Source organism: Magallana gigas, chromosome 6, assembly GCF_963853765.1.
Source record: "Magallana gigas chromosome 6, xbMagGiga1.1, whole genome shotgun sequence".
NCBI lineage: Eukaryota > Metazoa > Mollusca > Bivalvia > Ostreida > Ostreidae > Magallana > Magallana gigas.
In genome coordinates, this window is record NC_088858.1 from 13,311,755 (window position 1) to 13,335,463 (window position 23,709).

The 23,709-nt window shown below is 31.9% G+C and overlaps 1 protein-coding gene and 1 long non-coding RNA gene across 2 annotated transcripts; both read left to right on the forward strand.

Moving 5' to 3' along the window:
* Positions 1-14,371: 14,371 nt before the first annotated feature.
* Positions 14,372-17,905, forward strand: LOC136276131 (contactin-4-like). Its single transcript, XM_066087198.1, has 7 exons — positions 14,372-14,423; positions 15,031-15,151; positions 15,267-15,445; positions 15,565-15,750; positions 15,961-16,080; positions 17,125-17,541; positions 17,730-17,905. Exons 1-6 carry the CDS (start codon positions 14,372-14,374, stop codon positions 17,223-17,225), a joined length of 759 nt encoding a protein of 252 aa, XP_065943270.1. The 3' UTR covers positions 17,226-17,541; positions 17,730-17,905.
* Positions 17,906-18,983: 1,078 nt separating this feature from the next.
* LOC136276337 (uncharacterized) lies at positions 18,984-22,058 on the forward strand. The gene is made up of 3 exons (XR_010714838.1): positions 18,984-19,129; positions 20,606-20,699; positions 20,805-22,058. It is a non-coding gene; the product is annotated as an uncharacterized lncRNA (long non-coding RNA).
* Positions 22,059-23,709: the final 1,651 nt, after the last annotated feature.

Below are 23,709 nucleotides of genomic sequence, written 5' to 3' on the forward strand. Positions count from 1 at the left end.
TCAAGAAGTGGGGTTATAAAATAATCATTCATTTATTTCAATCTCAACACCATTGCACAATGGTACACAGAGATTTTAATTTTAACTCTTCCTTATAAATTCTACAATTTAGAGCTTTTGGGGATGATTGTAGAATAGATTGCCAATTTGGATTTTCCATTGGAATAAAAATTCTATTAGCTTGATAACAAATTGGTAATAATGATAACAAATTGAACATAATGTATGTATAATGTTATTTTTATGATCACTGGAAAGTAATACTGTTTTTCATTTTTTTTCAGAGAGCTTAAAATGAGACAGGGGACATATTCTCCTTCCTGAGGCAGGTGATGGCACTACCCTTTCTTCCGCCTGAACACATTGTGCCAGTGTTCCAACACTTGGAGCAGAGGGCAAGGTCCAACTTGCTGATCACATTCATGGATTACATCTGGAGACAGTGGATAACCAATCCTGTATTTCCTGTGAAGAACTGAAGTGTATTCATGCTTTCTGTGAGGACTAATAATGACCTTGAAGGCTGGCACAACCGCTTCAACCGACATGTGAACCAGCAATGGCCTATGCCGTTCTATCTTCTTCTGACAGAGCTGTACAAGTAAGCGGAGAACATTCCCCTGCAGGCAAGGCTGCTCTCGAAGGGAAAGATGGAACGTCTGCACCGAAAGAAGTCTCGTGAACTGAATGGAAGACTTTTTCCAGAAGTGGGAGGAGTACAACAATGGAGGAGTCTCGACTACACAACTCCTGCGTTTTTGTGCATCCCTGTATGGACCAGTTCCAGCGTAAATGGAAGTACCGTAGCTGTTAATGTGGTTATGCAGTAGTGATGTGCAATGCTGTTGTACATAACTTTTTAGTGCTTGTTATGTTACTGTTAAATTCCAATATATGTTTCTTTACTAAAAATGATTCTCTTTGTGTATTTGTTCATGCGCATGTGATTGATTTTGATGTACATAATGTTTTGATGTGTAATGCTGATTTTGATGATGCAATATGTTTTGATATGTAGTGCTTATAGCTGTTTGTAGATGCAGTACTAGTATTGTTTTTTAACAGATTTACCTCTAAATAATGTCATGTCTTACTGTTTCTATGCCTGTAATAGCTTTATTAAATATTAAATGAGTACAACTTATCATTGAATTTGTTTCCTTCATAATGTTAAATAATGGCCAAGTCAATGATAAAGAAGGTAGGATGCCTGTCACAGTGGTTTTTTTTAGTATATTGTACTATATTGACTTCGATGAGAAGAAAAAATATATAAATTATTGTCAAAAAAAGACATCCAAGCAACAAGATACTAATTATATATATGATATGATCCTAAATGCATAATATGTCCACCAAGCCTTATACATGGGTTTATATGATTAACAATGACAATGAAGACAACTCCCTAATAAATATAATAAGGGTACAAGTCTTGAAATGTTAGAATTATACACATTAGGTACAACGGTATCCATTATATAACGTTAATAAAAAGACACCGGAATACCATATTATCATAGACATAGAACTAATTTCATATTATGTTATAACTACATTGCTACAGTTTATTTATATTTATTAATCAAATAATTTAACATCATATAAAAATGACGAATTAAACTTACTTTCTATCATCCATGAAAAAGTTTTACTTTACTCACGATATCACGTACGATCAATCCGCATTTCCTCTGATTTATTAAGAATTGATTAACTGTCTTACATTATTAATTACGCAAAAAATAATTACTTTACTGTATAACATACTTAACGTTAAATCTTTAAATTTTCTCAAGCCCCGAAACATCTTATTCTAGGTCTCGAAACATGTTAGTCACGAAACATTTTGGTCACGAAATATCTTATCAGGTCTCGGAACATCCGGGTCACGAACCGTCTTGGTCACGAAACGTCTAGAATTCTTTTTAAAGTATAAATTCTTAAGCATTTATAGCTAGCTTACATTTATTAATTCGATATGTTCAGGTTAATATCGGACAGAAATATGCGTTCCTGTTATTTGGCATCGAAGAAATTATGTGAAACGTGAAGCAATGTCTGTTTCTTGTATACATGTGTATCTTTAAAAATGCCGAACTGGTCGCTTTTTATTAATAAACTTTGCAGACTTAAAATGAAGTAAATACAGAAATCTATTTCTGATGTTGTCAAATGTTGCATCGAATTCTCGCAGTAACTCAGTACTTGCATACGAATTGACAAAGATGTAGCGCCGACTTTTTAGGTGGCAGGGGTTAGTTTCGAAGGAAAGACCCGGTTAAAATTTTGAATTAAAGGGAAAGCCTGGGGTTTGGCTGGTTATTTGAGGGGTATAAATTGCTAGAATATTTATTGCATTCATTTTGTGGATAGAGGAGCTCATGTCAATTTCGTTGATATATGACACTTTAATACTGGTAGCACTTTTCATCAGATATGGAATGAAAATGCGAAACTGTGGCCAAAATTTTCACATTCGGTTTTGTGCTTGAAAAGTAGGGTGGGATCAGAACACGAAATGTCACTCGAAAAGAAGGTGATTGACCCCCAATCAGTTGGTGATTATTTGCTTGGGTGTACATTAAGCTACAATTCCTATGGTAGTTTATGGCAGTTGCTCGGGACTGGAGCGTGGTGCTGGACCCGTGAAAATGTGAAAAAAGGGCAATTTTTCAGAAAACTTTGAGACCATCCCTGACTATTCTATATAGTGCTATATGTAAGTTGTACTTGTTTTATTCTGAAATATTTAAAAATTCTCGAGAGTCGGGACCATGTGTCCCCTGCATGCAAACCAATTTTAGCAAATTTAAAAATTCACTGAAAAATTAAATCACATATATGAGCACTATCTGCCTCACATTTCCTCTACCAAAAATACTATCCCCTGCCACCTTAGCGCGCATCAATGTGATGCACCGCGTTCTTGATATAATGATAATTCTTAAATGGTTTAACTTGTAAAACGTATTAAATTGACATTGAAAATACATTGAACATTACGCCAATTTTCGTTTCTCAAAAATAACTCTGAAATTTATACTCGAATCTGATTGGCTACAGGATACAGGATAGGATATGATAGGATAGGATAGAACTTAACTTTAATTAATATTTCTATCATGTATCGTGCATCCTGCATCCTATCCTATCCTATCCTTGCCAACTTTCAGGATAGCAGCACTGTATAACCATCATATTTAATTAATTGGTTCAAAAGGCCTTTTAATTTAATATTATATATGTATTCATTTTATCAGGTGTATCTTTTATTGCATTGTTTTTTTTTTAATTTTCATTGAAAAAAGTCTTCTGATTTGTATATAAAGTTAAGTTTCTATTTAAGTCTGTCAGCTTCACGTTAACTTATCTTTGAAAAGAATCCCGACGTAAAGAATTTTATCTTTGTAGTCCGAGTCATTTCTGGACATTTTTGTAATCTTAGCGACATTTGTTTAACGCATGTTGATTTTGTATTTTGTGTGCCAGATTACATATTTCTGGATTTTCTTAACGATTGCAAAAGTACATGTACCTTTCACAAAAATTGAAAAGAATGCGTTACAATCTTTTAATTTATTATTATTATTATTTTAATTTGTACTTTAAAAAATTCATCTGACTATTAAAAATACTTATGTTTCTATTTAAGTCCGTAAGCTTCACATTTACTCATATACATTTACTGCATTTTTATTTTTAACCTATTTTTAAAATGAACCCTGGCTTAAAAAATTATCCTCGTAGTCCGAGACATTTCCTGACACTGTTATATCTCTGTGATAGAGGAATATGCATTTATTTAACGGGTGTTAATTTTCTATTTTGTAAGTCAAATTACGTATTTTTGGATTTTCTTGACGATTGTAAAAGTAAATGCACCTTTCACAAAAAATGAAAAGAATAAATTGTAACAAAAAATCAAAGTACTGAAGTACTGAAGGGATTTGATTTTATCGATTAATATTTATTTTAAAATGAAATATATATTATTTTGCTTGGCAAGTAGTTTAAAATCTGTACTTGAATTATGCATGTTTTTATTGGACTTTTCCGACAAGAATTTCGAGAGAGCCCCGCATGAATCATGTTGTGTAATATTTGACGAGAAAAATGATTCCATCAAACTATGTATCAGTAATCCAAGTATTCCAAAAACTGTATGGATCCAAGCAATAATGAACTCTATTCAACCAGATGCTCGGCTGTCTCTGTTAATATCCGACAAACAAGAGACATTCTGCAAATGTGATCACCATGCATATGTCACGAGCTTGATGACGCGACCTCTAAATATAGAATGACTCTCTACTCGTCGAATTGTACGGAGACAGCCGATGGTTGAACGAGACTATATTGAACTCTGGCGTAGGAATACACACGACTGCAAAAAACAATATCTAAATTGTTCGTACTATTTAAAATCTGACTTTTTCAAGGTATTTTTTTTTTATAATTTATTGTTTTTGTTCCATACATACTAATACTAATGTTGACATTTAATAAATTCAGTTTTTATAAATTTTATACACATGCATACTCACTCACACACAAGTATATTTACATACATTTTTCAATATTAGTGGTAAATGGTTACTTTGCTTCCAAAAAAAAAAACCCCAAAAAATAAAAAAAATAAAAAATAAATAAATAACAAATAATAATACGAATAGTAATAATCATAATATCATAAACTAATCTAAAATGTTTTTCCATGTAAGCCACAATTTTTCAAAATTGCGCAGCTTTTGATTTTGGATACCAGCATATTTTTCTACATGATATTTTATTCTTAAATGACTGAGTAATCCAAGAAAATTTGGCATTTTATTTTGCATTAAGGATATAAAAATATATTTTTTTTACATATAGAATTATGAAGTTTATAACCCTATTATTGTTTGACAATGGTAGCTCACCAAGTATAACATTCGAAACATTAAAACCAACTCTTTCAGAGGTCTTTCTGTATATATGAAGACTTAAATCACTCCAGAGTGTTTGTACTTTATCACAAGCAATGAAAACATGTATTATTGTTTCAACATTTTCCATACAAAAACCACAACAATCAGAAGTTTTAATGTTAATTTTCTTAAGGTATTTTCCAGCAGGAACAATTCTATGCAAGATTCGAAATTGTAACCACTGGGCAAAAGAATCACTAGAGGTTTTATAACAAATTTTAAAAACATCTTGCACTGATATTGTGTCTACTCCATAAGGCATAAGCTCTGCCTCCCACTTGCTGATTGAGGTTGGAATAGCCTCATTTTTATTCAAAAAATTATAAAAGATTTTTGAACATTTTTCAGAAGATATGAGAGGTTCAAAAAATAAAGGTACATATTGATTAGGAAGTCTTTTGAAAGAAGACCTATCTATTAACAATGATTTCAAATATTTTGAAATAGCTGCAACAATGCTATTGTATTGCATCACACAACTGTCAGATAAATTGTATGTGTTTTTAAGAACTCCAAAGTCTAAAAGATTACAATCATCATCAAAAAAATCTTGCACAACCTTTATTCCCTTTTCATACCAGGATTTAAAAAAACTGGTTTGTTGTTCACTTTTATATTAGAGTTATACCACACTGGAATATAATGAAATTTGTTTTTAAAATGCGGAGAGTAAGTAAAAGATTTCATATAACATGACCAAGCAATCAAAATATCTTTCCAAAAGGCGTTATTTTCTTTTAACAAACAATCAAACACAAAACTATCTCCAAAATCATACAATTTCTGTAAAATGTCATCTCCATTGAGAGCATAGAAAATATCCACCCATGGTTTATGTGAACAAGTTAACCTTTTAATCCATGTACATTTAAGTGATGTAATAAAACTTCTAACATCTACCATTTTCATACCACCTGACAAGTAGTCTTGTGTTATAAGAGACCTTTTAACTTTGTCCGTTTTGGATTTCCATAGAAACTCAGAAATAGCTTTGCATATAAATGATACAAGCTCCTTTTTGGGAGTAGGAAGCGATATAAATGAATGATTTAGTTTTGGAGTTAACAAACTCTTAATGACAGTGACACGACCAATTGGAGTAAGATTTCCATTGTTCCATAAGTGCAATGATTTTTGGAATCTGAATACCAAAATTAATATCAACAATTTCAGAAAGTTCAACGGAAAATTGGAAACTTAATACATTAAAAGATGTAGATCCCCAGTCTAATTTCCATCTGGTATGATGAAACACTTGATCGGAAAATGTTTTTGAACCAATGCACACAATTTTTGTCTTAGATGTATTAATTTTAAGTCCTGAAAAGCTGGAGTAAAAATCTATAGTTTCTAAAGCTTCGAACAAGGATTTTGGTGAACCATCAAGGGCTAACAAAGTGTCGTCTGCAAACTGTGATATTTTATGTTCTTTATTATGAACAAAAATGCCCTTAATATCATTGTTCTGCTTTATAAGAATTTGAAAGGATTTCTGCACATATAATGAATAAATATGGAGCAACAGGATCTCCTTGTCTACAACCCCTTTGTATGTCAAATTGTTCTGATAAAAACCACTTTGTAAAATGCAGGCACGGAAATTTGTGTTTAAAAATTTTATCTACTGGATAATATATTCTCCAAACCCAAAATAATTTAAAACTTTATAAATAAACGACCATGACATAGAGTCAAAGGCTTTTTCGAAATCAATGAGATCCAATAGCCCTGTATCTCTGTGTACGACATCAGATCATAAACAAAGCGAGTATTCTCCCCTATGTATCTACCTTTTATGAAACCAGATTGTGTATTTGAAATAATAATGTCAAAACTTGTTTGATTCTAAAACTTAGGCAACCAGATATGATATTGTAGAGAACATTTAAAAGGGTTATTGGTCGCCAGTTCTTTCGAAACTGTCTTGGTTTGTCCCCTTTTGGCAAACATGAAATTATTCCAAGTCTTTGAGAGATATGAAGCTCTTTTTTTAAGAAAAATACAGTTAATAGCTTTAACAACATAAATTCTAATATCACTCCAAAAAAATTTAAAAAATTCTGCAGTATACCCATCACTACCAGGGGACTTATTATTCTTCATGTGCTTTAATACGTTAAGAACTTCTCCTTCCTCAATGTCTTTCTCCAGACCTTTGGACGTAATTGCGTGGACCCTGAGGTCCACGCAGAAAATATATAAGCGAGGTTAAACCGGATGCTATGGGGAAAATTCAGCCTGCGCATGAGCTAGCCTGGTTCCTGTGCGTAATGGGTAGCTCAGGGAACCAGGCAAGCACAGGTTTATCTGAATCGGGATCGGGATTCCATGCCATATGCACATATAAGTTCAAAGGCGCTGTAATTGTAAAGTTGTCGGTAAACATTACAGAAACAAAGTATTCCTTTTAAAGAAATGATCGGCATGTGATAAACTGTCAGTATTATGAAATAAGGTAATGTTATGCCGAAACCACAGCATGCATCAATTAGCATAATTTATAATGTTTTGTTGTTTTCCGAATACACATGTAGACTTACTTTTATAGAAGGCGAGGCTAGAGTACTTCCCGATTAAAATTATTTAAGCATTTAAATGATTGAATAATTATGTGACTGTATATAATAGATGATTGAATGATTATGTCACTGTATAAAAGTTTAAATTTCAAGAAAGATGCATCAAAATATGAAATTGATTTACACATTTATAGTATAGCTGTCACTGCATAACGTAGTTACATGTCACAGAGTAGTGCGAAGCGTAATGTGTGCGTATATATTAGAACTCGCCGAATGCCTGATACTATACATGCAATCTCTTTTAATATAGATCATAATTATTTTAGAAGTATGAACCCTTTAAATTCTGAGATTAAAAGTCAACCATATATATATATATATATATATATATATATATATATATATATATATATATATATATATATATATATATATATATATATATATATATATATATATACGTAATACAACTACAACGTACAAATTTAGTGGTTAAAAGCAGGGGGCAAGAGTCGATGCACAGGGCGAAAAACCATCTTTAAGCAAGTCCTTAAAGGTGGCTTAAAGGTGACTTAAAGGAGCTTAAAGGCTATACAACCTTTAAGCCGCCTTTAAGTCACCTTTAAGCAAGTGCTTATAGGTCCTTAATGTCCAAACTTCTTTAAGCTACCTTTAAGCCACCTTTAAGCCACCTTTAAGCATCTTTAAGTGGCATTTACGCTCTCTTTACACTGCCTTTACACTGTCTTTAAGTGGCCTTTAAGTCAATATTGATCAAGCTGAACAATAAAAACATATATTAAATGCAAAAGCTCTTTTATAGAGATGGGAGGGGGTCATCCGAGTGATAATATAATTTCCAAGGAAGGGGGGGGGGTGTTCCAGGCGGTTTTAATCGTCGCTCCATTAAACACAGATCGCTATCATCAGCACCGCTCTGATGGACACAGATTGCCGTTATAAAATTCTTTATAATTTTTTGGGGGTTTCAAAATTATTGTAGGTATGAGCGCAGTCTCTGTATCTTAATATGTGCATAAAACTAATTAAAGTATGTTTGTTTCCTATTATAAATTAATCGGTGAAAAATCTCTCTCTCTCTCTCTCTCTCTCTCTCTCTCTCTCTCTCTCAGTTCATCCGGTTATTAAATAAAATAAAGATAATGAACCAAAAATGCATGATTTAATTTGTTAATCGGTTTAAGGTTTGTATTTTTTTTTCAATTTTCATTATTTCTAACTCTAGATCTGCTAGATACATGTTAAAGATGAAAAGACTCTCAACTGCCTTTGTTATATCGGGCAGGACATTACTGCTTTGTTTGTCTAGACATAGTTTTGTTCGTTTGTGTATATCTAATTAGAGTCTATTGTTTGTCCAACTTAAGAAAACCTCTGGAACTAACACAGAATATACAAGATATACACAGCAGTTGTGACGTGTGCCCAGGTGCATGTTTGTGTATATCTAATTAAAGTCTATTGTTTGTCCAACTTAAGACAAACCCTGGAACTAACACAGAATATACAAGATATACACAACAGGTGTGACGTGTGCCAAGGTGCACGTCAGGGTTTCTAAAGGCGTTGAATCTTAGTATGTACGAGTATACGATAAGTCTAGTGAATAAAAGTTAATTTACATTTGTAATTCATTTTCAAAGTATTATTTCCTAGCTCTGGGTTTCAAAGATGTTACGTCTACAAATTAACGATACATGTATGTAAGAGTAAAACCTTGAGGCTAATTAATTAATGTACCGGTGATCATAAATAGGGGTTGATTATTTAAATATATGTATAAGGGTAAATATGTCAAATATACCCGGCCTGGCACATCATACAATTGTATGTACAAGTCATTTGCAATTGCCACATGCAGTAAATACGTCACCGGTAATTGGTAATTTTGTTTGTTATAGAATTGATAGTTTAAAAATCATGTACATGTACATACAATTACATGTAAATATTTAAACATATTGGAACGGCGCCGCGATCATGAAAACCGGGAAATTGCGGGAAATTGAACAAATACCCTAATAGTATCAATGCATTTAATAAAAGAAATGATTTCATTTTCTTTCTTACATTTTTATAGCTATAAATTAGATGAACATATATCTACTCGGTTTAAATTTATTAACTAAGAAAGCCTACTATTGTGAACCTAACGGTTTCCATTTAAGTATAATATATTTTTGTTCACTGAAGACCAAGTTCCGTATTTCATTCTAAATACATGCATGCATGTAATTTATAAATAAGATATAATTGATTGTTACAAACTGAATGGTTTGTCAAAATCTTTTCAAGTAAACACATTCAATACAGTGATTCAATATCCACTGATATATAGGATATAAAAACGCTCATATATATGTAAGTTGCCGTGGTAACGCTAGTAAACTAAGGGTCCCGGGTTCAATTCTCGCCGTGGCCGTTTTTTTTTTTTTGTTGTTTTTTTTTCATTTTTCTTTCTAGAACAAAAACCGTTTTAATACCTTTTCTTTCATAAAGTTAATACATTTTGTTGGAAATTAAGCACAATATTGAATTAAATTTTTTTAATGGCTTAAAGGTGGCTTAAAGGTAGCTTAAAGGTGGCTTAAATGTGGCTTAAAGAAGTTTGGACATTAAGGACCTATAAGTTGTCCTTAAAGGTGGCTTAAAGGTGGCTTAAAGATAGTCTTTAAGCTGCCTTTAAGCCATCTTTACGCTTTCTTTAAGCCACCTTTAAGCAATACTTATAGCTTAAAGGTAGCTTAAAGGTGGCTTAAAGATCGTCTTTAAGCTACCTTTAAACACCTTTAAGCTATCTTTAAGGAGGACTTAAAGATGGTCATTCATCCTGTGATGGAATCTGTGATAATCTTAAGGCTTTCACGTTTTCGTTGGAAACACATGCAAATGGTCCACGTATTGCGGTCCTTTTTTAAAGGACAGCAACTTGTTGTATCTATTATAGGATTATTAGAATTCAAGAACATTTCTTCTAAATTTATATTAACTAAACTTGAATCTGCACTTTTATACAGAGTTTCATAATATGTCTTAACTTTATCTAAAATTTCTGTTTGTTCATATATAGTGCCAGTACCCTCTAATTCAATTTTTTTATTGTTTTATTTAAATAATTCCTAGATTCTAAATTACAAAAATATTTTGATGGTTTTTCACCCTTCTCTATCCAGCGAGCTCGGGACCTTATCATGTGGCCTAGTAACTTTTCTTTTTTAATACTCTCGAGTTCCTTTTTTTCATCTAATTTATTAAAATCAATTAAAGCATCTGATTCTAAATCCTCAATTTTTCAATAGTGTTTTTTTCTTTTTGGTCTTTTTCTTTTTTGATATGAAGAATATGAGATAGTATTTCCTCGTATTTCCATCAGTAATACCTCAAGAAATAAACTTTCATCAATGTCATTTTTACATTGGAAATATTTACTCTCTGCATTCTCTAAATATTGATTACTAACATATTTTATTACATTTTTTTCCTTTTGAACGTAGTCTTTATCTGTAAGTAAATAATTATTAAATTTCCAAAGACCACGCCCTCTCAAGAAGGGATTAAATTAAAGCTCGAGCAAAACAATAGAATGATCAGACCTCTATCCAGGTTTGATAGTGCAGTTTTCAATAAGATTTGTTAAGCTGTCAGAAATGAGAAAATAATCAAGGCGACCTTGTTTTAGAGGATTTTTTTCCGCCATGTATAAACTTTTTTTCAGGATTTAGGACTCTGTAGTAATCTATGAGGCATAAGTCCCCCATTATTTCCAGTACTTTACTTCGAGCCTTTGAATTGTTAACACTACAGTAGTTATAAGTATCCTGCATGGGGTTCAATGTAAAATTAAAGTCCCCACATAAAATAATATATTCATTATCAAATTCAAGGGAGATACTTCTTACATTTTCATAAAACTCAGGGTTGTCAATATTAGGACCGTATATATTAATGAGGGTAAACCTGTGGTCCTCAATTGTCATGTCCAAAGCCAACAAATTACCTTCACAGTCGTCTTTCACTCTATGAATTTTAAACTCGAAGTTGTTGTTGAAAAGTATACAGACCCCTCTTGAGTTAGATGAATATGAATTAAACACACAATCATTTATATCCCCACTGTGTTTCTATAAACTGTTCATGTTCAGAAATAAAATGAGTATCTTGTAGGCAAATGATAGAATAATGTTTTTGTTAATAGTAGTTAAGAACGTCTTAACGTTTTGATGGTGTGGCGAGCCCCTGACAGTTCATGTTCACCGTAGCTATTAAAATCTTGTCAGACGACATCATTTTGACGTATTAAATAGAAAATAACAAAAGCAACACATGCAAGAACAAAGAAGTATTCAAAAATAACACATGCGAGAAGCAAATAACCAATTACCATTACCAAATTTTCTGATCCAACCATACCCAAAAATATTACACACACACAAGAAACGAAGCATCCTACCAGTTCATTCAGAACACTTATAAAGGGAGAAACACGCACACTCACAGATACACACATGCATAAACAGAAAGTAAACAGTTCCGAAATTGAGATAGCGATCCCGATGCATCCAGGGTTCCACTCCGCTGTCTATCAAAAAAGTGTACTAGCACTCTTTTAGTTTTTCAGAAACATTGTCCAGAATATCGAATCTGTGGCGGCGTCCTTGTTTGTCCAGCGCAAAAATTTTGCCGTTGTAGTACCAGGCAGACTGGATTCGAGGGTCACCATTAAGATTGCGCAAAAGTTTTGCGTTGAAATATGATAGGTGGTCATGCATGGTAAAACATTTTCTGAGTTTGTCATTCGATCGATTTTTGATGACCACGATCTTGACCTCCGTGTTACGGAATTTGGCGATCACAGGGCGTGGTCCTCTCCCATCTCCCCCAGGAATCCGATGAATCGCAGGAACATCCGAGGGGTCAAGGTCCATCTTCACTGCCTCCTTGAGGATTGTACACAATTTTCTCCTGAGGTTTTCGTTTTTCTCCTCGGCCCAATTTAGAAATTTAATATTGGCTTTCTGCGAGTATTGTTGATTTTGATTGGCGAGGGTCATTGCAGATTGTGCCGCAGATTTGCATTGTTTGAAGTTTGTAGTTGAGAGATTTTTTCAAGGTATTTAGAAATACGTTACCTTAAAAATAAGTGCTTCAGCATTCATTATATCGAATTTATCGATTATTTTCAAGAACTATAAGTCTTCTCAGCGATGACGATTTGTGCTTAGGTACAAACATTGTTTCAGTTCCGGTTTTCCAGAATAAGTGCATAGGAGAGTTGATTAAAATTAACTCCCAAAACTCTGATGTACTCATTTTGAGAAACGTGTTATGAGTATGTATCTTTTTTGTAAAACATTTACATATTCCTTGGATAATAATGTTTTATTTTTCGGCCTCAAATCAGCCCACCAAATCCGAAGAACTGTTTTACTGATTTCAGTTTAATTGTCTTATTATAATTCCTTACCTATTCTTTTTAAAACGACCTATTATTTTTACATTTAAGGTCAAAAACTATTAAATGAAAGGTCCCTACAGGTTTAAAAAACTTAAGAAATAAATTCTTTGGATGATGATTAATTACAATACATGTAGCTTTATTGTGTTTTGGGGCTTAATTTTTGGTGAACACACAAAAAATATAATCTAAACTGTAGATCAATTTCAATAAAATATGAAGGAAATAACTAACACATAGGGGTTCTAGCGGTACTAGCGATAATGGCCACAATGTTTGTAACTATGTCAAGCGCAGATATTCACCCTGATAAATTTAGCCATACTCATTAAGACTTAAAACACATCCATAAATAAGGTAGAAATTCCAGGTGAACACTGCTGGTAAGCTGAAATATCCGCTGGTAAGCTCAACACATGTTCTTCAATGATCAGGCACTCGTGACGGATGTGGATTACTTTTATGGTGTCCTCTCGACTTGATAATGCCACTTTGGCGGAAAATTTCTCTGATACTAAATATTGATGTTACATGGAAATTGATTGTTATTGGCTTTATTTTCACTAGCAACAATTATACTCTTATCTTAGACAACACTTTGTCATTCATTGCATGCAAAATTTACAAATATAAAATGAAACGTAGAATCTTAAACGAACATGTGTCATCTGAAGATATGCGCTGTTTTTTTAAAAAATGCGCTAATGCAATTGTATCTTACTGTAAAAAAATCGAAATGTGTAAATTTAAACTTTAGCATTCTTGAAAAATTATCAAATAGTATATGAAAAAGGAATTATTATAAACTTTATTAATGTATTATTGTAATGTACAAGAGGGAGACCTGCCCCTCTTCACATATATGCGGTAGGCAATTTTGGACTGTGATGTTGTTGTTAGTCCTGCCGCATATTTGCTTTATGTACCGATTGTATATTTATTGCTAAAAATATTTTATTGAACAGGTATGTTCCACAAATATATGTACAATATTGATACGAATATTATATCAATTGACTGAATGATACCTCCCCAAATAGTACTCTTATTTTACTTTACTATTACTTGTATTAAAATGTGTTATTTCATATTTACGTCTAATTACGCTTTAAAAATACAATTATAAACATTGAAGAAAACAAATACCTTGTACAATATATATAAATGCTCTACAAATATATATACAATATTGATACGAATATTTTATCAATTGACTGAATGATACCTCCCCGAATAGTACTCTTATTTTACTTTAATATTACTTATATTACATTGTGTTATTTCATATCTACGTCTATTTACGCTTTAAAAAAATACAATTATAAATAATGAAGAAAACAGATATTTTGTATGTTATATATAGATGTATGATTCATTTATACCGCTGAATAGCATTACTGATCATGGGGGCCCCTGGCACCCCAGGTGATGTATATCTAGAGAGCCTCTGCGGAGGTAATATCTCGCATCCAAATGTATTGTGTTTAATAAATTCATTAAAAAAAAGTTAACATTGGTTTTCTCCCTCATTTTAAATCATTATTATTAATATATATAAAATTTACTTCCATGAAATCTCTTTATTTCAGACTACAGGATGAAAAACTATCGAAAGTGTTTGTAATAAAAGGTTCCAGAGAGTGCTATCCTTTAAATGAATTCCTAGTTAAAAGGGGATACGCTTGTTTTCATTTATCCGAATTATTCATGTCCGGTTTTCATGAGAATATTTCCTGTTTTTATTACGCAAAACGCGCACAAAAAAGTTTTCATTTGACATTTAAGTGAATAGTGAACAGAATTTAAGATTCTCGCCCAAAAACATGTCTAAATACGAGGCAAATTTGCATGTTGTGTTTTTTGCAGAATTGATTGTCTTTATTTGTAAGGGTAACTTGTAGGATCAAAAACACAGCAGTAACGCATTAATGGTTGACAATGTGAACTACTATTGGATAAATTACTAGCGATTTTTCAGTTGAAATATTTTATCTTTTATTGTTGAGCGGTGCTGTATCATGATCCGTTGCTTCATAGCGATTCTCATTTTGTGGTTTTAAAGGATCACAATCAGCCAATCTACCTCCATGGATAACATCAGTGTTTGAGCCTGAGTATTACGTTCCAGCAAAACATCCAACCACTTTTGTTCTTCAGTGCAAGGCAAAGAATGGGATTATAAGGTGAGGAACGTGTTTCTCTGTTCAGACATAATATTACTATAGTTTTAGATTCTGGGATTATTTAAACAAACTTTTTTATATTATTTGTTATTTGGTATGATTATACACTTTACAGCTACCAGTGGTTTAAGAACAACGTGAAACTTCAAACAAATCATCGAGTGGTTGTCAGTGAGCAAAGTGGGGATATTACCTTTCATAACCTAACAAATGAAGATTTTGGAGTATATTATTGTGTAGCCGAAAATAAGCATGGTTCTTCTGTATCCTCGTTCGTTAAAATTCTTGAGGCAGGTAAAAACCTATTTTGAAATAATATACAGCTCTTTGCAAAGCAACAAATATGTTTTAGCCTCATGTCAATAAATGCTTCGTGTGTTTTGTTTACGAAATATATCAAATTATCTTTAAAGTCCTTCATGGGTTTAGTGGAAACACACATGGAAATATTACATGTAAGATACTCCATCACTGCAAGATTCCTTGTTCCAACCAGCCGAGTTGTCAACCAATCAATGAATGTACATTTGAATGGAAAAGTGGAGAAGGAATAGGAAATACCGTTAAAACAAATGAAAACGTAACAATTGATAGTAAGGGTAAGAATAAAATTTCCTTTTTTTTTATTTTGTCGATACAATTTTTAAAAAAATGTTTGTTATTGTGTATTTTCTATTTGTATTTTTGCATATCCAATTGATATTTCTTGTTTCTTTTAAACTTTCAAACTTGTGCTGGGTTCTTCTATTAATAAAGTATTAAGTATGTACATTTTTAGCAACTCCTTTTAAAGCGTTTTAACATTGTAGGTGATCTACATTTTCTGAGCATTAACAGATCCTACGAAAGCCATAATTTAAGCTGTGGCGTATGGAATGCAATCTTAATGAGATTTGTGAAGGGTACACCATATACAGTTAAAATAGATGGTAACTATATAAGTTTTACTGAAATAGATATGTGAGCTTGAACTTATTCAAACGATATAAGATATACTAAATAGGACCATTGTCGACAAATAATGGTTTAAAAACTGTGAAATTAAAAATATTAACGATTAATAATGCCCTCAAATATAAATGAAACAACATCTTCAGCTAAAGTGTGATTGTCTTATACAGATCATTTTACATCATAGAATTACTGTAGATTGGCAATTAATCACGATGGTTTTAATTTCACCACGTTCGTGATTATTTCATCTGAGAAGTTAAACCATACTATCATCATTTCAAAAATGTTTCAATGCTTCCACAAAAATCATTGCAACATTTCGTGCAGCGCGAAATGAAAACCATTTCGATTGCTACATGTTTAGATATCCTGAAATTTTAACACGACTTAGAGTATCTGTTGAACTCAGACATTTAATATTTTTCTGTTAAGTAAGTTTTCGCTAGTGATGGGAGGAATTGTACAAGCACGGAAATGCGCTCACCCCAAGGATACACCTCATTGTACACCACATGGAAAAAGGAATAAACGAAATATTGTAATTCATAGTGGTATTTAACAAGTTAAAAATTTGGTCTCTTCAATTACATGTTTATTCCTAAATAATCCATTTTCCGCACAATATATTCATTTCGCGAGGAGATGCTTCGCTTTGCAGGGCCCTTGTTGTATCTCTAATTAAGTATACTAGATTATTAAGTTAAATACATTTATCCCCTATTGTATTTTGGTATGCTATATAATAATATTATTATTAAAATTGTGAATCTTTTCCGTTCATTAGCAGGGCTACATACTTTTTTTTATTAACCGGGAGATAAACTTATAGAATTATATGAAGAAGTTTTTGGTAACATCATGTGGGTAATGTCAAATTAACTAGGTAAATAAAAGCAACTTGATATAATGTAATAAAGAGCCATCGTGATCTCCACTTCATCAATTTTAGTAAGCATGCTTGTATACAAATACTTCTTAGTCTCAAAAAGGCATTTTACTTTTGTTTTCCCTTTTTGTAGACAATAATGATACAGTAACTTCCAAGGCTATTTGGAATAACAATCCTAAGGCTAGAATTGGAGAGAACGCAACGTTGCAATGCACTTTTTCTGGAAGGTGAGAAGTGCTCATTTTTAATGAAATGACAAGCATTACGATCACATTTACCAACTTTTTACTTAAAATTGTTCATTCTAAACTTTTTGCAAATTTGTTGTTTTTGTGACATTTTATTTCTTAAAAAAATCATAGTCCTGTTCCGAACATAGACTGCCTACTAAGAAATGGATCTGTTGTTAAACCTAATTCAAAATTCAAAAGTGAAAAAAACGGAAGACATCTCTTTATACGGAATGTAACATTTGATGATGATGGTGTCTATACATGTGTTGCCAACAAAAGCAACTTGACCATGATTTCATATCTAAATGTTACAAGTAAGTAAATAAATTACACGTATTCGCAGTGAAAACAATTACAAACCTAGGCTTATTTTATGCCATTACCACGTTTCAACACAAAAAAATCTGACCCAGTTCTATTTTTACGTTTAATAACTTTATAGGGGGCCATTGGGGAGTCCCTGCTACAAAAACATATAATTTCGTCTTACTGATATTTTTAGCTCCGCCAATTTTTGTTGATGTTGGTAATCGTTTTATGATGAAGTTAATACAGCTTTCACACATGGAAGATACAGAAATTCAATGCAATGCAATTTCGGCGCCAAATGAATCTGAACCTGTCGTCATTCTATGGATGAGGAATGGAAGAAACATAAACAAAGGCAATCACAAAATACTAGTTTATGTTTTTACTTATTATTGTTGTAAAGAAATTTATTATAATGTTTCAGGATTTCATATTTAACTTATCTGAATTGATATTTGAATATACTAGACAAAATAATTGTAAGTCAGTTTGTTATAAAAAAGTTAATATTTTTTTCTGCATCCTATTGGTTTCAAAATATTGTCATTTTATAAAAAGTAACTAAACAAATTAAATTATTTAAATATACCTTTACTTAAGGAGGCCGATTTGGGTTTTTTTGCGGAAAAACTACAATAGCATAACTCTTTATTTTTTAACCATATGTAATTTAAACCAACTCTAGTTTATTTGCGAAGGTTCATAGAAATCGACCGTCTGGTTCTTTTTAGGGACCATCTCAAATTAGAGGTACATTTACTATAGGAATATATAGGAAACTGTCATTTTCCGCACATCAAAGCAGTTTTAAAAAATACTACAATAGCTTTTTTTCTCAAATTGTTATATATGATTAGTAATATTATGTCCTACCTTATATGTAAAAAACACAAAATTCTACCGTCTGGTTTTAGTGGGGGCCATCTCAAAATATTAAAATGCGGCAAATTTTGCTATATATTTGGATCATCACGAATGATGATTGGTATAATGGATTCATTCCAAAAATAAGGAAAATATCCTCGAGGATAGCATCATTCTGTATATAAAATTTCAACAGCGTACAATTTTTACTTTTTCTTTTATGTTATTTCTTATAACGTACTCCTACAAAGCTTCATTTTATCATAACGTCATAAAAGCGCAATGGCAATGCTCCCCTACCGCACAACGTAAAAAATCGTGTTAAAAATAAGAATTTCCTTTAAAAATCTAAATATTTTTATCTGTATTTTGTTTTTTGTGTTCGATTTTATAAATGATATCGAAAAAAATTCATAAGAAGTATAAATCAACTGTATTATATTAGAATGCGCAAAAACATGCGCAATGCAAACTAAAGTCGGCCTCCTTAAATCATAAATTTAAAATTTTTATTGACCTTTTATTTGTAAACTTTGAGGGATTTGAAATTAAGTGGAAGCTTTTGTATTGAACTTGCAGATCCGTTATATAGGTTTTCAGAAGAAAAGAAAAATTTACATATTGGAACCAATGTTCCAATTTCAGAGAATGGAGACTGTTTCACATGTGTTATAGAAAACAGCGAAGGAATTGGAGTTGCAAATTTTATCTTAACTTCTAAAGACAGAGGTATTTCGGGTTTAAATTTACCATTTACAATAATATGAGTTTTTTAGGAAAAGAAATATAAAATATAATGAATTAATTGATGAAGAGAAATGAGTCATTCATTATCTTGAAACTTTACTTATAAAATGGTACAGGGAGTTTTAAGGACTTTTTGGTATAAATTGTACTAGTATATTCAAGAATATTTCTATCAATATAAAATAATGATAAAGAAGAAGGTACAGTTTCTATCAATATTTGCCCTAAAATTCAAAAGTTGTTTAAATATCACATATACCATCTTAAACAAATTTGTATATACATTTGTAGGTACCAATTTATACACTTTTATCCTGTTTTCAATCAAGGAATAAAATGAAGAATAACATACATGTATTGTCATTCTTCTAAGATTTAGTCATTATGATGAAAAAAAAATATTCTTTGTTTTTTGTTTTTTCTTTAAGAGTAAAATGTGTCCGCAGTTGTCTCCCACAACGAAATTAATATATTTTATGTGAAATCACATAATAAAGTTATAACGTCAGTTTCGTCGTCGGCGACGGCTGTGGACAAAGTTATGTATTAAAAAACCCAATGAAGAATTGGTGTCTTCTGCTCAGTTTTAAGAAAATTACGGGAAAATGCACTGTTTATGACGCCACAATTTCACTTGTGAAAGTCTAATCGGGTAACTATTTATTCTTGATTTATGGGTATTCTTGTGTAAATAGATTTTACATTCTAATTTTTTGTGATGTTTTAAAAAAGACTTTAAAACAGAGCAAAAACATGACTGTACCGTACCTAGTTCTTTGCAAACCAATATGTTTTCAGTAAAATAAGCAAAAATATTGCAATTTTGTGAATATTTCTTTTTAGATTAAAGCTGAATATATCGTAATTACGTACCGTTTGCCATATTTCTCTTTCTGCAGACCTTTCTGCAGACCTCTTGACAGTTTAAAGTATTTAGCTGTAGAAAAATTTCACCTGTGTAGACGTATATCTTGTCTCACCTTGTTACTCTGGCGCGATGAAATTATTTAGTTTTAGGCATTTTTTTCAAGCCATGAGAATACTAACATTAATTGCATAAGATCCCAAGACCACCTAAGGAATACTACAAGTTGGCCACAAGTTTCAGGTGTGCAATCGGGTGTAAGAAAATCAATGGGTATACTGTGGAATTATTAAATTTGATGGGGGCCAATTTTCGTCGATTGCTGAAGTTTTATAGGTTCGTGGGGACGTATTTTTGTGTATTTTCTAATACCAACAAAACGAAATATGACTTTATAAACCTAATATATAATTCGTGGATGATGTTAATTCCTTGATGAAAGGTACCCACGAATTCCACGAAAATTGAGCCACCACGGAATCTAATGATTCCACAGTATATACCAGGTACCTGTCTGACATTGCCTATTTATGAGCAATGTTTAGCTTTAAGTTAATAGAGGTACTTGTTATTATGATGTTATAACTTTGCAGGTCAGAGACAGAGAGTGAACTACGTAGTCATCACCGTTTGTTCTATAGCCATTGTCATTCTAGTCAACATAGGAGTCATTATCGTGAAGAAAAAGTAAGGATCCGTATTGAATTACATAAAGTAAAATTCAACATAACCCGAGTAATTGTCTATCAGTTATAACCATTTGATCTATTCTATATTATTTTTAAATCTAAGAAGAGTTATGTGCAAAGCAAAGGTTAAAGATATCCCAGAGGAGGCTGCTGAGGCAGAAGAAGAACCTGTTTAAAGTGATCCTAATATTGAGCTCTCAGAAAATCTGTACAATTCATACTGTGGTGAAGAGGTGTCTTATGATACTCCACAAATGTCAATTCATGATTATCCTGAAAATGATTACAACGTTTTAAGAGAGTACAAGGTTGAACAAGCAGACAACAATTTTTACGACTGTACGGAAAATGTTTCTGGAACATATAACTTAAGTTTCCTCTTCAAACAATATTGGGATTATATGATAATCTAGGATCGGAGGAAAGTAGTACAGATACCTGATTGTGCTTATAGTAATGACTATTCACTCATTTTCATTAACCTTGATATGGGGTCTTAAAGCAAATGTTGTAAATAAAAAGTGAAGACAAATAACTTATAGTTATACGAAAAGCATCATTAATTTTCAATATCAATTCATTTATTAACTTGGTTTAGATGCCATATGTTACGCAAATTTTAGCTATTTTTTAAAAAAGTGATATGAGAGTCCTATTGGTTTATTTTCAGAAAGCGTAAATAACATTGTATCTATAAAACAAAGACAGAAATAGTGGGTATGTCATAAAAGCTACTTTAAATAGAAGCATTTTATATAAATGATAACATTTTAATCAATAATTCTGTGTCATTCTTTAGACAAATGATGTGTGTCTAAATTTTTTTTTTTATCAAATACAATACGGAAAATATTATGTAGTGATCAGCTGTGCACTTAAAGAGTACTTTGCAATTAAAACTGTGAAATTTGCTGTATTTGATGTACATTATGAATAGAATATTGGATTATTTTGCGCTAGTATGCAACAGTCATACAGCAAACGTTTGACGGTAAAAGACACAGATGTTATCTTGCTTAATCATATTATCTTTATAAAAATATTTTGTTTAATTTCTACAACTGATTATTGCCTCTTGTTCCAATGCCGGGGATAAAACTTAACTAAAATGTCCTCTCCGACAACACCAAATTACACACAAAATATAGGGCTATGAAATAATATGTGTGATGCATGTATTTGCAAAATTCTATAGGTAGTTAAAATTTTAAAAGTTTATTAAAGTTTAAATGTAATATTGAAAGTGTAACCATTTGATATATGTAACAAATTGAGTTTTCGTTCACATTATCTTTGAAATAGTTTGTTTGTTGGATACGGTTTATCTTTTTAAAGATAGTCAAATTACAAGTTACCTGTTTTTTTGATCATGTTATTATAATGGCGAATTTTTTTCCCAAATAGTTGTTATTTATGTACTTTCACAAGTTATGTTCCAAATATATTTTAACAAGGTATGTTACTATAATGTTAGAAATATTTTTTCACAAGGTATGTTACTATAATGTTAGAAATATCTTTTTATATGTTACCTTGTATAAATCTTGTATGAATATCAGCCTCGGGCAGATGCTATTAAAATTACTGCTCGTACATTGACATTGGAAGGTGTTTGGTTTTTGATAAATATACATGTATTACGTATATGTCTGACAGGATGCACACGGGGAAGAGGACTTACATAGGCACTACAGGATGTCCAATCCCGCACAATATTATATTGGTTAAAGTGAAATATACTACAAAAATGTACATTCCCTCTGCCAAATAACTTTCATATCAGTCTCGTTTTGTAATGTCTTCCTTGACTTCTATATCAAACCAATAATGTCTTTTATAACACGTCCACTTCAGTTGACTGCGCTGTGTTAAAAAAAGAATATCTATTTCATCCTATGATTTATCAGGTTTGAAGATCTTATGCTCCCATAAGAATGTAGAAATATAATTGCTTATATCTTTTGAACCTATCAAAAAACAAGAATCAAGGATTGACATCATATTACTCCAAAATAAAATTTCAATTTTTTTTTACATTTAGCTGGAATGTTGTTTTATCTTCTAAAGCGTATCGATGAGTAATTTAACAAGACACAGTCTAATATTAATTGGGTTGATGTTAAGCTTAATTATTAAACAAGGCATTATGTTATGAATGTCTACTGACATAGTGCATGCATATTTGAAAGCGCATTCATATCATATGGTTTAAAGGTAGATTCAATATCCATTGCCCCCTTGCCAGACCTTCTGGTCTTCTGGGGGGGGGGGGTTATTGAATTTTTTTTCACATGGTTTTATTTTCCTAACCAGGTCGTTGAAAGGCTTTGTAACATATTAACTCTTCAACACTAAATAAATGTTCTTATATAAAAAGACAGATTTATGGTACAAATAAAAAATGCCGGGTATTTTTAGAGCTATCGAACATCACTGAAGATCGGGGATCGTTAAAAACTCGGTGTTTATTGAATAACGTCAACACATCCAGACAATTTGACAAAAAAAACTTAAAAAATTAAACGTGTTAAGTTTGATTTCTATTGTTAGCTGAATCGTACAATTTGTACATGTACCTACTGATTAAGGTACCAATCAGACCCAACTCAACACCAGAGCACATCCAACTAAACTCCGAGTTTTCTTTTGGTGTTTACTTTGGCTTTACTCTGGGTTTATTTTTTGAAAATTTGGGTCCACTCGGGGTCTACTTTGGGTTTACTCGGGATTTACTTTAGGGATGCTTTCGAGGTCAACTGTACTAAAGGAAGTGTGAAGCAGACCCGTCTTTTATCTTACCATCCATTCCGAATACATAGTTAGCGTCTGATTTCAAGGGTATACTTCTGACCGGGTTTACTCTCTGTGTCCACTCTGAATTTACTTCGAGTTTACTCTAGGTTCACTCTAGTAAACCCAGAGAGTAAAACATGGGTTTAGTTTGGGTTTACTTTCTGTTAGGTTGGGTCTGATTGGTACTGTATGTTTGATATCTCCAGACTTTTTTC

Coding starts and splice junctions, on each gene's coding strand:
- LOC136276131 (XM_066087198.1), top strand. CDS start 14,372: ATGGGGGCCCCTGGCACCCCAGGTGATGTATATCTAGAGAGCCTCTGC. Junction 15,152..15,266: donor GCAAAGAATGGGATTATAAG/GTGAGGAACGTG, acceptor TACACTTTACAG/CTACCAGTGGTTTAAGAACA. Junction 15,446..15,564: donor CGTTAAAATTCTTGAGGCAG/GTAAAAACCTAT, acceptor TTATCTTTAAAG/TCCTTCATGGGTTTAGTGGA.